The sequence below is a fragment of the Eschrichtius robustus genome, chromosome 5, assembly GCF_028021215.1.
Source record: "Eschrichtius robustus isolate mEscRob2 chromosome 5, mEscRob2.pri, whole genome shotgun sequence".
NCBI classification, from domain to species: Eukaryota; Metazoa; Chordata; class Mammalia; order Artiodactyla; family Eschrichtiidae; genus Eschrichtius; species Eschrichtius robustus.
Window position 1 is genome coordinate 13,049,063 of NC_090828.1, and position 17,306 is coordinate 13,066,368.

At 34.0% G+C, this 17,306-nt stretch overlaps 1 protein-coding gene across 1 annotated transcript in view; it reads right to left on the minus strand.

The window, feature by feature from the left end:
• Window positions 1-1,923: 1,923 nt before the first annotated feature.
• The window catches only part of NYAP2 (neuronal tyrosine-phosphorylated phosphoinositide-3-kinase adaptor 2), a 243,087-nt gene continuing 227,704 nt past the window's right edge, over window positions 1,924-17,306 (minus strand). Inside the window, exon 6 of the mRNA XM_068543754.1 lies at window positions 1,924-2,151. Coding sequence (XP_068399855.1) covers window positions 1,924-2,151 — 228 coding nt within the window. The remainder of the gene's footprint in view (window positions 2,152-17,306) is intronic.

Below are 17,306 nucleotides of genomic sequence, written 5' to 3' on the forward strand. Positions count from 1 at the left end.
CATAATCTATAACTGGTGAAACATGGCAGCAGGATTTATTTAAGCTACTTAAGATCTCTCCGTGATTTCCTGTACTTGTGACTCTGCTTTTTTTTTTTTTTTTTACCACCTTAGTGATACAAGCAAAACTAAAACTTCAGTAAGCATTTAATGCACACAGTTCCCCCACTGAGTACTCATTCACGTGTACACGGGCACACATAACAGATATACATGCTCCCACTTACCTTATTTTCCTTATTCTTTCAGAATTCTAGTTGGACATCAAAATATACATTAATTATAAAATATTAAAAAATTATTTTATAACATTTCAAAGGCTCGAAAGAAACTATTACTGATAAAGCATTACTAGCTCTTTAGCAATATAGATTACAAAAATTCCCTACCTCCTGTTATATTTGGTTATATTGAGCAGCACTGTACTATTGCTGTCAAAACCCTTACAAGGAAAACCACTATGACAATAACTTCAAACACATACCTTTTCTCTCAGAAATATAATACTAAATTGATTGTTAAAGAAGAATCACATACTGTCCATTTTAGGAAGCATAAATAGTAATTTAAATATACAAAATATATGTGATAGTTTCCTTTTTCTTCATCCGTGGGGATATTTATAGTCAACTAACAAGTTACTCTTAAAAGATATATATGATTTCTTTAACTTAAATTTTACCACCACATAAAATTGAATCCACCCCGTCTCCCATCCCCTGCATTTCCTGTTTCTTCCTTGAAACAAAATAAAATAAACAATTGGTCATAATTCTTTGGTCATGGTGTCATCATCAGTAAGAATAGGTGTGATGAACATGCACAGAAGATTACACCCCCAAAATATGGTAATAACTAATTTGAAAAATTAACATGAAATACTACTCCATTCGTGGACCCAAATTTTGAGAAAGATTGGCATTTAGTATACTAAAACATGTAAACTCATCTGGTTGAATGTATATTGGTCATTTTCTAGGGGAAACAAACATACACATGAAAAGTTACTCAAAAATGGTGATGGCAGTGGCTCTAATGCCACTGGTCCCACCCTCTTGAAAGCAGTTGTGCTGTTTAACCTTTGATTCCTTGTTCCTTCCATTATCACAGTGAACCCTGGTCTCCTCCAATCAAATCAATGATGCAAGGACATGTGTCCCTAAAGTCATTTCTGAAGGAAATGTTTTCTGCTGGGATGTCCAAATATATCCTATTAACTTTCTCTGGAGTCTGACTAACCATTGCTTAGTATAAACAAGATGATACTGAAGAGAAATTCTTATAAAGCCAATGTAGCAAAAATATTGGTGTTGATGTAATGTGGACGTCCAAATTCAGCATCACATTGCCATTCATTTCCTGTCAAACCCTTGAAAACGTACAAAGCAACAGATGTTCCTGACGAATATGAGATTCAACTTCTACATTACTAGCACCAGATCATATATTGTGTGATTGAACATAATCTATCTGTGAGCTCGTGTACAGAAACCAAAGGTGGGCAGAAAGAAACATTTTAAATGCAAAAATTAATAATCAAAGGCATCAAGGGACATATAAAAGAGATAACAAACCAGTTAATACCGAAATTGTATCATATAGTAAAACTCTTGATATTTCTATCATTTATATACGTATAATGTGTATTATTTCAGGTGTCACCCATAAACTAGTAAAATATTTACATCTTAATATCTTCTGGATTCAAAATAATCCATGATAAATAAGTGTGCCTTAAATGCAAGGAAATACAGATTTTATCTTGAACTAGCCACGAATAGGCACAGCTTCCCATGGGTTTTCCAGGGAACCACTGGCATTCCATTTTGACTGAGACGATACGTAACAGTTACTTATCACATGACCGAGTCGACCTCCCTCTTCGTGTTAAGTAATGTGGAGCTCACGCCATCCTGCACACAGTCATATGGCAGTGTCCCAGAATACCGTTTGCTGTTTAGAATAGGGTGGAGGGCTGTACTTCTTTGTACCCGCATTCTTCTTCCAGCTGGGTAGGATAGGCATGCTATCCTGTTTGCAAAGGCCCTTTTCCGTTTTCTGTCTAGCTTTTATTTCCTTGCACAAGCAACGTTTTTTCTCAATCATCTCAAGCATTGTATGGTCTCCATGAAACCACTGCATGCATGCCACCTAGCAAAAAAGAGTGAATACAGAAAAAAAAAAAAAAATGGAATGAAAGCAGGTTTTTTTTTTCACTGTGCTAGTAGTTGTTTCGAAAAATGTCAGCTGTTTTTGAAATTCTTACAAAGCAGAATTAAAAGATGGAAACTGTAAATAAAATTTGTAGTTAAATTATTAAATATTGTAATATTATTAAACAATAATTTAGGCAGGAATAGTTTACCAATATGTTCTAAAAGTCCATGCTATGGAAATAAAACCTTTTTAAAAAATTTTTAAGCAATTTGCCAAAAATTTAGCTATTACTTCTATGTTGACTCCATTGTCGTATGTGTTTCAATATGTCTAAGTTCAATTATTAGAATTACTTTTCAGTGAGATCTAATATGAATGTGATATGTTTTAAAGATGTTAATGAACAATTTTATTAGTAAAATAAAACTTGCGTTTGTCTACAAATAACATATAGAATTAAGACTTTTAATTATTCTTCTACCAAAATGAGTTTTAATTTGCATCTAATGCTTGGAATTTACATGCTTAAATAATTATTCTGCAAAGCAGTTTTGCTATACTTTTTGGTGCTTCAGCAAATGTCTAATTAGAATCGTTGGCTTCTGCAATCATACTGACCCAGATCCCGAATAGTTCCAGAACTTCAAAGAAACAGATTCATCAGTTCAGTTGGGTACCAGGAGAAGATTCAGTGCTGACTATATATTGATACACATTCATCTATTTCTGGACAGGTAAACACTGCTCCCAGGTGTATGTGGCTATGCCCACCAATAACTGTTCTTTAGAACAGAGCTAGCGAGTTGAGTCAGTGTCACAAGAACAGCAGTGTGATCGGGCCAGGAATCCAGGATGGTGATGCTTACACTTAATTGTTTAAGCAAATCTACTCTGACTTGAAGAGTTAAAATAGCTCACTTGGAGTCACTCAATTTGATGGCACAATTTTAGGAAATAATCAGCAAACACTTATATGTATAACACTTATTCTATACCAGATCCCTTTCTTCATATTTTGCATAGTTTAATGCATTTATTCCTCACAAAGATAATGCTCTGAAGTAAGTACTATTTATTAACCCATAATGACGAGTAAAATGAGACTTGACGAGATTTAGTAATTTGCCTAAGCTTACAGAGCCAACAAATGGCAGAGTCAGGATTTGAATCCAAGAGTTTAATCTCCAACACCTGTATCTTAACAACTACACTCTACTGACTCCCATAGTGCATGCAAAACTGGAAAGGATTGGGAAGATATATCAGTACAATGCCTTCAATGTACAGGTGAGGAAGCTAAGACTTCAAGAATTTACATATCTTGTCCAAACCAGACAGGTAGGCTTTGGTGTGAACAAGGGAAAATTGAATTCTCACAATTCTTAATTCTTTATGGAGAGGGCAGGATCTTGAGCTAGAAGTCAAAGATTCAAATTCGGGATGTGTCAGATTTCCACTGGTCACTTCCATGTCTTGGTTTCTTTACATGAATAACTGAATTGATAATATCTTAATTTCAGAAGTTAGTATAAAAATTAGATTATTAGGATTTAGCTACACACTACAAGTGAGAAAGCTGAGTCTCAGAAAGTTTAAGGAACTAGATCAAAGTCATAGGCTATTGGCTGTGATACAGGCCTATATCAGACTCAGATCTGCCTGACTCCAAAGTAAATCATCTTTCTATTACAGCAAGCTCCATCTCCTGAATATTATTTAGAAATTATAATAAGAGTTATTCTTGTATGTACCACCATTTCCAGATGCTACTCAAAAATGCAAATATATTTACAGCTTTATGAGTGAATAAAAAGTGTTTATCAAATAAATCAAAATCAATGACTTGGACTTAGATTCCAGAAGATGATACTCTTAGATAAATATCTTGTATGTAATGAGCTTACCTTGATACAAAGTTTCTTGAAAGGATGGGCTGTGTTTGACACCTTTTGGTGTCCTCTAGCCCCTAGCCCAGGCCCTGGCCATGGCTGTTCACTTTTTAAGTGAAGTTCTAGGACAACACCAACAGATTTTTGTCCTAACAGGAGATTGCCAAAGTAGCTTGAAAATTTTTCAAAAGATTTATAGTATTTTCTAACATGATAATCTAAGCAATAAAAATACAATAACTCTATTTTGGTGGAAAGACAAGCAAAATTTATTGAGTGACTATAAACTGTTATAAATGGAACTTATAACACAGAATTCCCAGAGGGCCGGCCCCAAATCACATCCAACACAGTAGCCCCAACATGCAGAACAGAGTCGTTTAGCTTTCAGTAAATGTTTTAGGAATGAATTGAAGCCACTATCATTGAACAACGGTTTTTGTTGTTTCTCAGAAAACTCTCAAGATAATTTTCTCCTTAGTAAAATCTCACTGGATTTTACACATCTCAAGGAAATCGCAAAACCTCCAGTCTTCTTTAAGGTAAGATATTTACAGCATCACTTCAATATTTTCATGGTATTTACTTGTCCACACAAACATTAAATCACTTATTACTTAATTACCTTTAATATTTTTAGGGTGTGAATCAGTATATGTAACTGCAAAATAATAATTTTCCTGGATTGCTCTGACAACAGTGTCACCAATATATTTCATTATATTACATTTTATTTCATAGTTGTCATTACAGTTCATAAATGCATTACATTGTCTAGAATAAGTATGTGTTTTCAGTCAATTACTAGTTTATGCTATATATGTCAATTTTTTAAGAAAAAATCCATTCTTTAAAAATCTAAGGAGTAGGAATTTAAGAAGAAAGAGTTATATGGTTTTTCATATTCTTTACATTTTTATTTTAGAATAGTTATATATCCACTTGATTGAGATATAATGGTTCAAAATATTAGTAGAAGAAAATCAACCTTGTTTTTCAGACTGACTGCAATATTGAACTATCTTCTTTTGGGGGTCAATTATATAGTCAGTAAAAATTCCATGAGAAAGCATTGCCCAATACGTGAAAGAGGGTGAGGTATTCTAAGAGAATTCAAATACAGGTTGTTAGAAGATAGAAAATTAATTTTTTGATTTTAAAAAGTTTAACAAGTCTAAGTCTGCTGTAGAATCTTCTCATGTTAAATCTGCTATCAAACTTTTTTTCTCATTTAAAATACCCTGCCCCCAAATTATTATTATGTTACAATGATATGAATGAAGGAAGAATGAGATTCATTTTGGGGAAGATAAGTCTGTTTTTCATATTTACTTTTAAATAACGCGTGTTTTTGAATATTTCTTTCTGGAGGGTACACGTTGTTTTTAATTCCCCAAAATAAACTCAGTGTTACTTCCATGCCTATTGACATAGCCAAATCCCCCCCCCCTTAAAATGTGTCAAAAATTATTTCATTCTGATAGTAAGATGTTATGCTTTAATTCATTATTTTAGACATAACAAATAGCATGTTTAGCCATTATATGAAGTGTGTTAAGACTACTACCCATAAAAGATATCTAGACTTTCCCATTTTTTTGTTTATCATCAGATTCTTCATATTTAGTTTAAATTTAGCTGTAAAATTCCATTCCACTTCACCCTGTAGTTGAAAGAACTCTGTGAGTCAATTTACAACTAATTTGAAACTAAGCCCAGTAAATAAACTCTTCCAGTTTAGTTATTTAATCAAGTGTCCTGTTTCTCATCTTTAATCCATATGCATTTATTGTATGAACCATGAAGGAAAGAAAAAATACACAGGCAAGTTAAGTATGCATTGGAAGATAATTGTTCAATTAATATGAACGCACTTACATATCTTGGACAAGATTCTCCTATTAACAAGATTCAGTGGAGGCAATATTCTCGGCTAATTTCATGGAGATAAAAATGAAGTGAAGCTCCTCCCCAAGGAGGTGAAACATAAATCACCATTCCTTAAGTGTAGGCTATACACAGGACTTCTTTCCAAAGAGTACACTCTAGAAAGGAGGAGGAGAGGAACTTTACATGAAGAAACCTGTCAAACACTACCTACGCCACACCTGGTGATCAGCAGTAATATGTGATGTTGACAGTATGCACCTTTGATATGATGTGATAAGAAGGGCACTTTACCTGTGTGGTTTTCCTCCTCCACACCATAACTTAGTCTAACCATGAGAAAAACACCAGATGAACCCAAACTGAGAGCCGTTGTACAAAATACCAGTCCAGTAATCCTCAAAACTGGCAAGGTCATACAAAATAAGGAAAGTCTGAGAAACTGTCACAGTCTAGAGAAGGTCAAGGAGACATGAAGACTGAAATTAATTAATGTGGTATACTGGAAGAAATCCTGAAACTGATAGATAAAAACTAAGGAAATTCAAATAAGGTATGGGTTTTAATGATAATGTATCGATACTGATTCATTAGTCGTGACAAAAACACCATTATAATGTAAGATATTAACAATAGAGGAAACTGGGTGTGGGGTATACAGGAACACTGTGTGTATTCTTTGCAGTTTTTCTGTAAATTTAAAACTACTCTAAAATTCAAAAAACATATATTTTTAAAAATAACGTGATGGGACCATATTCGTTCCAAAGAATAAGTAACTGTATCTTTCATTCTTTAGATGGAAGCAACATGGTATAATGGAAGAGTTAAATGACTGGATTGGGATCTTGATTGTTGTGTGACCTTGAAAAGTCATGTATCTCTCTGAACTTGTATGTACTTCCTATATACATTACATATGTATATATATGTACATAATTCATATATACATAGTATGTACACTTGAATATACTTTATATATAGTATGCATATTTGGAACTGAAAAAATGTAAAGTCCCATACATCGCTCATGATCTTATCTATGGAGCTTTCAATGCATCAGGAATAACATAAATGAGGAGTCTTAATTCACTTCAATAATTACTTTCTCTAAAAAATAATCGAGGGCTTCCCTGGTGGCGCAGTGGTTAAGAATCCGCCTGCCAATGCAGAGGACACGGGTTCGAGCCCTGGTCCAGGAAGATCCCACATGCCGCGGAGCAACTAAGCCCTTGCACCACAACTACTGAGCCTGCGCTCTGGAGCCCATGAGCCACAACTACTGAAGGCCGCGCGCTTAGAGCCCGTGCTCCACAACAAGAGAAGCCACCGCAATGAGAAGCCCGTGCACCGCAACAAAGAGTAGCCCCCGCTTGCCGCAACTAGAGAAAGCCCACGTGCAGCAACGAAGACCCAATGGCAGCCAAAAATAAATACTTTAAATAAATTAAAAAAAAAAATAATAATCGAAGTACTTCCTGATATTGAGTATATTTCATCCAAGAAACAAAAGAATAGTGAGACTGTCCAATAATAAATCTCCATAATGTTTATTTAAAGTATTCAATTTTTCAAAGTATGTAAACCATAAGAGAAAAGAATACTCTGAAATAAGCACATGGAGAATTTCAATATTAAAAATGATACGAGAATAAAACTGATACAAGCATGCCTATCTCTATTGATTTTGAGTTTTATGCCTCATGAGTAAGCACATAAAAAAAAAATTCATCAAAGATTTTTGAGCAGGTGTGATACTGGCTTTGGAATTAAGTTTAGCTGTGAGTCTGAAGACTTGAGAATCAAATTTAATTTCTTAAACAATAGACTCAATACCAATACTAATTTTCAGAAGCTCTAGGGGAAAAAAAAATATCAGTTGCATGTTGCTCTCTCTATCCCAATTTCTGCCACCTGGGTAGCCCATTTTATGAGAAGTCATCATTTCCAACTCTGTAATGACCTATATGGGAAAAGAATCTTAAAAAGAGTGGATAGATGTATATGTGTAACTGATTCACTTTGCTATATAGCAGAAACTAACACAACATTGTAAATCAACCATACTCCAATAAAAATTAATTAAAAAAAAAAAGAAATCATCATTTCCAGTGTTAGGAGTATAAGCTTTAGTCTGGCTGAAAAGGAAGCTAGAGTCACCAAAGTTCTCTGAATTTTCCCTTTGCCCTGAAGACAATTTCTCCAGGAGAGCACGGATAGCATTAGTGGGGCATCAAGGAAGAGCAGGCGTGAAGGCCAGCTGGTGTGATTTGAGAAAGGCAAGCAACTTCTTCAGGAATTATAGGAGGGAGCAAGTCACTTTCACCTCTGCTGTCCCTATCCTTAGGAGTCACAGGTCAGACAGAGGTGTTACTGCTTTCATTGAAAACGTTCTTCCTCTCTCATTTAGCGGGTAAAGAGATTGATTCTTTACTAACAAAATGTACATAAAGAATAAACACGTAAGCACCATGACTTTTTTACATATATCTTCAGGAAAACGGACAGGGGTTGGCAAACTAAAGTACACTTCTCAAATAAAGTCCACTGCCTGTTTTAGTACAGCTCATAAACAAGAATTTTTGTTTTAAGCTTTTAAATAGTTGAAAAAAAACAAAAGAAGAATATTCCATGACAGGCGAAAATTATATGAAATTCACATGTCAGCATATATAAAGTTTTACCTGGCATACAGACATGCCCATGTGTTCATGGATTAACTACAGCTGCTTTCACGCTATCAAGTAGAGTTCAGTAATTGCGACAGATACCACATGGCTTGTAAAGCCTAAAATATTTATTGTCTGGCCCTTTAAAGAAAAAGGTTGCTAACTTAATAGGTAAATTGCCAATTAACCCTTAAAATAAAAAATGCCTGATAGAAGACCAAAAAGGATAATATCAATATTAGTACTATAAAAAAGGCTATAAAACAAAATCAAGAGCATTGATTCATATATACTTACAATATTTTTCATATCAAGTTTGGCCCATTAGATGAATCATAAAGGATGAGACTTAGATTTAAAATCAGCTCTGACAATTAGTTTAGAGAAATTATTTCGGCACATTTTTACAATTTCATCATTATAAGAAAGAAGAGGCATGTTGAAATTAAAGAAATAAAGTGGATAATCTGGTTTAAGTCCTCTAAATAAGAGATTCAATATAAGGTCAACTCTTTCTTTTAATAACCTTGCAGCGGCTATTTGCTTGTCTGTGCTATGTCACAGTGTTGATTCAACTTCAATATAGAAGTTGCTTCGAGAACTTTTTAAAAAATAATGTTAGTGAATTATATTTCTTTTCTTTTTTTCCAACTATATTTTGGAAAGAAAAGGTCAGCTTTGCATAGCATAGGCAACAACATAAGCCCTCAATAAACGTTTTGAAATTGACATAGCACAGAGATGGAAGGGTTATAATTATCTGCACTTGTCAGCAAATTCACTAATTGTTTTTTTTACTTAGTTATCGAATAACAAGTGCTCAAATCCATGTTCCTTGATCATTATACATTATAAGAAAAAAAATGTCTTTTGCTTTGAATGAGTAAGACTTACTCTATGTATCTATGTATGCATCTACCTCTCTCTTCCTATGTATTTGTGTAAAATAATTGAAAGCATATAGAGGTGACCCAACATCACAGTATTTTCTATGGTAAATATTAAAAGGTACAGTCAAATAATCCATGTGACTTTACAATGACTTATAAATACCATTTATTCTACTTTGAAAATTACAAATTCAAGGTCAGGAAGATGGCTCCACACTAAATGATTTTTTTCTTTTTTCATGAAGGCTGGAGTGAAGCTAATTCAACAGAAAAGTGTGAAATATCAAAAATAAAAAACTACATAATGTAAGTGTGCAAAACAAAAAAAGATAATATAAATGTGCAATATTTTTTTTAAAAAAGGTAACATAAGTTGACAAAACCAAAAAAGCAGGGACTTATCAGTTCCATGGGCCTGGAAAAGATCCTGGCTTTTAATCTCACTTTGGTGATGTTGTACAAGCTACTTATCTGGTTTTCTTGCTTGAGATATTATGAGAATTAAATATTATGTCTGAAATGTTCCTAGCTTTTAAACTTTTATGACAGTATTTGAAATAATTGCATCCTTGGGATAACTTTAGCATTTTCCATAGTTTTTTGCCTATGTTTTTTTCATCTTTAACTCTGATCTATTGATTTTTTTTTTAAATTATTCCTTTGTAATTCTCCTTCATTTATCAGCAGTGTTGATTTAGAACCTATGTTTTGTGAAAGAATTATTAGACAGATACACACTTGAGGTATATACTGAAACTGCAGTGTTTATTTCAGTTGGTCTAAATTTAGCTTTGAGATATAGATATATTATTAAAATGAGAACCATGTCTTGATTTCAGAGGTGCTTTTGAATGAGACATCATGGGTATACAACCCTCATCCTTCTTTTTCTAGATCTGAAGATCTGCCTCAGTATACAATCTCTGATCAACTCTAAGAAACATCACATGTTGGTATTTTAAGCCATATATGCTATTTGTTTTTACATATCTGTGCTTGTTTATATCATCAATTATGTAAAAATCACTCATCATAAAGATTTTAAAATTGTAAGTTAATAAACCTTACAATTGCATGGCTATAAATAGAGTTTTGTGTTAATATAGATTGCTCGTTTTTCTCTGCCTGCAAAATGAGGAAAACACCTAACTCTTCAGTTTTATAGTGATGTTCTATAATCAAGACCCAGGTCACAAGTCACTTTCAAGGACAGAGTTTGGTCTGAACTACTCTGCTAAACAGTGGCAATTATAGCTGTTTCCAAGCTCTGCCAGTACACTGCACATCTCTCTGTAATAACAATAATCCTATTTTTGTGTGCACGTTCGATTTCCTTCTTTCTTAGGGGACAGAATAAGGTGGATAAAATGGATATCATGGCCTGGTTTTACCACTTATTAGTTGTGAGGTCTGGGACAAGTCATATAATCTTCCTGAGACCTTGGTTCTTTATCTGTAATATGAAAATAATAAGACCTCAGGTTTGCTGGGAGGATTGCATGTAATGATTTAGCATCTACTTCATGGTGGACACAAAAATATAGGCTCCTCTATCCCTAGTAGACTGTGAGTTCTTTGAAGATAAGGAGGGGCTCTATAGTTAATACTTACATCCTTATCCTTTAGCACAAGGAAGTATGTCATAAATACTCATGCAAGGAACGAATGAATAAACAAATGGGTGACTAGAAGAGCAATGCTCTCTCAGTGTTTTCAGAAAAGGGGCTTTGGAAATTTTTGATTTATTGAATAATTTGATTTCACTTTGGCTCAGCTGAATCCAATAATATCCCAAATTGTACAAGGTTAGAAAATATATTTCCTAGGATTTTTAAGCCACAGAAGACATCTAACGTTAAACTCAGCCCTCCCTGCCGTGTGAGCCATAATCTGGGTGTTCTACAGCTGAAAACACTCTAGGGTGTTTGAATCCTTGGGGTCTCAAGGATTTGAGTTCTGGGGTCTCAGAATCCTTGACTCTTTGGCTCAGGTTAAGTGACAAACCGATGCTCCCTAAACTTTAGTATGTGGTCATCTCCCCTTGGGAATTTGCTAAAATCAAATTCTTAGGCATTATGCTTAGAGATTCTGAGTCTAGGTTCCAGGTAAGGTGGGTCTCAGGCAACTGCATTCAAATGGCCCAAAAGGCAGTTAATGCTATTCCATAAATGTTTCTCAAATCTGTCATCATCTTTTACATTTCCAGAGTCATTTTCCTGGTTCAGTCCCTGGACTATTAAGATTGCCTCTAATGTTCCATTTACTGGCTACTTCTCATCCACCATCCACACTTCTGCCCAAGGGCTCCCTGTGAAGCCTCCACAAAATCATGTTAACTCAACGGTTCCCCTTTACCTAAAGAAAATAGTTAATGCTCCAGGTCCATCACAATCAGCTTCAATGTTGTATTTTCTGGCTAATATTTTTTACCCAGCCATTTACTTCATACGCCAGTCATAACTGACTACTCAAAACTCAACTGGGACCACAGGCACACTACTTGTTCCCATTTTTATCTCAAGCTGTTTCCTCATTCTGGAACTCTCTTCCTCTCTGCAGCCTCATCTTTTCTGTGAAATCCCACTTATGCTTTTAAAGTTGAGCTAAATGCAGCAAGAATCCATTGTGAGATCCTCTATGACTCTGACAGCCATGCTTGCTTATTGCTGGAGTACCATCTACTCATTCATTCATTCATTACTGAAATCAGCAACTTCTTACACCATGCTATGAATGAGTGTGTTTATTACAAGTTTTGCACAAGATTCTGAACTTCTGAAAAGCACAGATCTTGTTTACACCATTTTTGTAGCCCTAGAATCCTGAGTTAGTATTCCCATAGAAGTCTCACAATGTTTTAAATAGTTAAAGCTTCATTGAAATAATATTTCAAAGTGACTAGTTTGAGAGGTAAACTTTTTCACTACATTTTTCTGATTATAAAAGTAAAATATACCTATTATACAAAATATGGGTAATAATATCATAAGCAAAAATTATCTGTGATACCACCATACAAAAAATGTAGTAAATTCCTCACATAAATCATATATATATATATTGTGATATCTTATGTATGTATAAAATATCTTTTTTTAAACTTGGGATTATACAGTACTATTATATCCTCAAATTTTTCTCATTATTAGAGTCTTAAATACTTTTTTCAAGACATGATAATAAAAACAATTTATTCATTATGAATATCTTTATTTAGTCATTTTATAATTGCTCACACTTGATTGGCTTTCATTTCTTAAATGCTATAAATAATGTTTCAATATTTTATGATTTTTTTTCTTCAGGAAGCCACTCAAACAGTAATTCTCAAGTCAAAGGGTCAAAACATTTTAAGGCTCTTGATACAGATACAGCCTATTTGTCTTCCAGAAAAGTTAAACTATTTTCCATTCCCATAGCAATGTGGGACTTATACCACATCTTTATTAGCACTCAGTTGTGTTACCAAAAGAAACAAGCAAGCAAACAAGTAAGAAATGTTTCTGCATTTTATATGTCTAAAAGAACCCTTTGATTTCAAAATTTACTTTCATTAATAGAGAGTTGAATGAGTTTGGATATTTCACAAATGTTTAATAACAGAAGAGTTGACACATAGCCTTAGTTTATTTTTTTTTTCTAATAAAAGGGTACTTTTACTTACTAATTTATATATTTTAAAATTTAGGGTATTTATGCATTATTTATATTATTAATTTCCAATGTTTGACACTTTAGTCATTTACGTTATTACTAACAGGTGTTTCTAATTTTTAGGTAGTAAAAGCAGTTAATTTTTTCAAAATTTCTCCATTTTTTTGTTCTTTAAATTTCCTGACTTTTTGATAACCTATAAATATAACACTTTATGTTTTTCAGAGTTTATGGTTTTATTGTACTCATGAATTCACCTTTTACTTCATTTGTTTACATTCTTCTTTGTTGCTAAAAGTACATTGCTTAGGAAGAGAAAAATATATTTAATAAGAAAAATGAGACAAAAGGTAAAACAATAAAAGGACAAATTTTACTTTTTAATTTTTCATGAGGTGAGAATCTACTTTTATTTATTTCACATATCTAAGCAATTGTTCAAGCACATATTTATCAATCATAGTGGTTAAGCCATATTTCAAATTCTGTAAGTAATTCTGTACTTTAATTTCATTTTATGAGGTAGTAGCTGCTATAAAACTGTCAATCATTAGAATATGTATATCAGTTCTACCTTAAGGAAAATGATGTCTAAGTGAAAAACTTTTACTTCTCCTCTTCAGATTACCCTGGTGTAATCATTATCTTCTTAAAACATAAATCTATATGAATACACATATATATACACACAATCAGTCTTTTGCAAAAAAAAATACTGTTTCATTCTCCAGCTTCAAATGATGCATATATTGGACAAATATAGTTTTCCAGGTTGCAATATATTATATCAAAGTCTTCTAAAGTGTTTCATTTTGGAAAATATTTAACAATTATGTTTAAAAGAATCATTACATTTCATTAAAAGAAAATCAAAGTCTGTTTTGAAGCTGGCTGGGTGCTGACCATATGTACATACACACGTGCACAGGAATACATATACATACATACAATTCATATATAATCAGAAACATATGTGTGTATGTGTGTATAAAAGTATGGATCATACATTTGTGTGTATATGTATGTATTTGTATGTATATTTGTGCATATATGTGTATATCAGACAAGTATGATTAAATTATTGAAATCTATAGGTTTCAAAAACCAAAATTATAAAAGTTTTGCTGAAAGAATATATGTGTCTACAATGTCACTGAAGAAAAAATAGTAGGCTAAAGTTAATAAAGTCTCATATCTTGAGATTCTTGATTGATCTCAAGGAATGATCTCAAAACACCCTTGAATGATTTTATAAAATTTCTAAAATTAGTTAGCAAGCTACATTCACCTTCGATCAAGTGACTTTGGAATGAAGGATTGTCACAATCTAAGTAATAATCATAAGAACATCAACAATGCAATAATAGCAGCAACCATTATTTATTATACGTAAACCATGTTCCAGACACCCGACTGGCACTTAGCATATATCAATTTCTTTAGAGCTTAATAACTATATAAACATGTCTTATTGCTATTTGTTAGATGATAAATTGAGGCTTGAAGAGGTTAAATAATATGTGTAGTATCATATTGCTAATAGAAGGCAGAACTAGAATTGGAATTCAAGACAAAATATACCAAGCGCTAAAGTCTGTGCCCTTATCATTACACTGGATTGTCTCACAGCTAATTCTGAGTAAAGTGACCCACACTGGAAACACACACACACACACACACACAATTGTTAGGGTACTTTTCACATATTCACTTCACATAGCCAATAACATGGGAAAGTGTGCTGGGTCAAATGAAGGTGGTAAAGTTTGCTGCTGAAAGATTGAAAGACGAGAGGATTTATAAAGTATCAAAACTTTGGGGGAGGGATGAAACTTTGACCTTGTTATTTGTTATATTTGTCATTATTGTCATCACACCATACTCTCTGCCATTATCAAGATCACGGGCACGATAACCATATAGCATCTCCTCTCAGTGGGCAAGGCACTGTGTGAATACTCAGCCTGCTTCATTTCAGTTTAGCCTCACAATAGCCCTGTGATCACCATATTATAGATGAAAACATCAAGTTCCGAAGAGGTTAAAGATCACTTAGCAGTCTCTAGAGACTGATTCCATACTGGGTGTGAAAGGGAATTATTAATAGAGCAGAACACGATCACCTCCTTCCCCAGGTTAGACCCTCTATCCATAGCTCAGATGCCTTGCCTCTAATCCACAAGAATATATTCATTAGTCCCCAGAGTATTTTCACCTGGTTATATTTAATATCCCACGGTTAAACTGCAAAGGCAGTTCTCTGTCTTCACTTTACCTCCCTCCTGGCTTCCTTCTTAAAGAAGTTATTACTAAAACATCTAAAGGACGGAGCATCGTGATTGGAGATGTGTCCAAGTGGTGAATAATATCAAGTCCAATAACAATAAGAACAATGGGGGGATTCCCTGATGGTCCAGTGGTTAGGACTCCACGCGTTCATTGTCAAGAGTGCAGGTCAATCCCTGGTCGGGGAACTAAGATCCTGCAAGCCACATGGCATGCCCCAAAAAATCAAAAAAAAAAAAAAAAAAAAGAACAATGGTTCTTTTCTTGCTATATAAGAATACCTCCATCTCATCTCACTTTCAAACTGCTTACTCACTGGTTGTATTGCTATTTCCATACAATTGTGTGTTGAGGATACGTTACCTGCTCTGGGTCCTTCACCAAAGGAGCCCCTCTGAAGATATTTTTCTTTTTACTTCACCAACTGCAATTCAAGTTCATTTCAATAAGCACCTTTTCCTCAGTTTCATGGCAGCAAACAATATCGTAGTCCTTCTACACATATTTAAGCATCTTCAAGTATATTCACAAGTATAGTGAGATGTTAGTGCCTCTTGACTGAGTTGCACAGAAGTGTTGGCTGATTCAATGTGTGGCATTAGGAAAAAAAGCCCAAGAAAGGCTGCATGAAGGAAAAAGACCAGGGATGCCTTTCATACCACCATGAAAGAAGACGCTAATTGCATCAAACCATAATTTTATAAAATTTTCACTGTCGCAGAATTTTAGAGGAGAATAAAATTTCAACTTCTAGAAAAATGAAGGTTTTAGACACTTAAAATTGATCACATTTTTATATTACAAGATGACAACTAAATGCAAAGCAAGTTGCTAAAATAGGATGTTAACTTGGTATCTCTTATGAACAAACGCAAATGCAAATTGGCAATTGTATGTGATTTAGCGTATGTTCTCTGGTGAAAGACTATGATCAATCATACAACGAAAAAGCTATGTATCCAATAATGCACCATCCATCCAGGTGTGAGTGACATGGTATGTGCATCTCTATATATGTATACAGAACATGTATACAGGTATAATAAGTAGATTCATCTGTGTAAGGATACAGAAAAATGCAATAGCTTTGAGAAATAATGATAATACTGCATGAGAAAGAGTTGATTTATGATATAGTTCTCAAGGGTCTGAAATTGCCTTAAAGTGTTGCTGCATTAACATCTGCATAAAGTTGTGAAGGACATCTAACATAAGCATAAATGATATGTGATATGATATATGACATTCCTATATCAAAATGCAAGATGAGGGGCTTCCCTGGTGGCGCAGTGGTTGAGAGTCTGCCTGCCAATGCAGGGCACACGGGTTCGAGCCCTGGTCTGGGAAGATCCCACATGCCGCGGAGCAACTGGGCCCGAGAGCCACAATTACTGAGCCTGCGTGTCTGGAGCCTGTGTTCCTCAACAAGAGAGGCCGCGATAGTGAAAGGCCCACGCACCGCGATGAAGAGTGGCCCCCGCTTGCCACAACTAGAGAAAGCCCTCGCACAGAAACGAAGACCCAACACAGCCATAAATAAATTAATTAATTTAAAAAAAAAAAGCAAGATGAGGCTTTTCAGAGGAAAGTTGATTTACGTCCAAATATCAAAAATATTATGTCTATGTCTTCAGGCAGGGCGATGTACAATCTTAAAATATAGCTATAGATATAAATATAGACATAGACATAGATATACATATATACATATGTATAACTTAATTTGCTTTTTTACTATTTTATGATTATGAATTCTTCACCCTTGGAAAGTAAAAAGACTATAGAAAAATTGTGATACATTTTTTCCCAATAAAGAAGGCACAACATATTCCTCAGCAATTAAACCTAACAATGACTACAATTTCAGCCGTTAA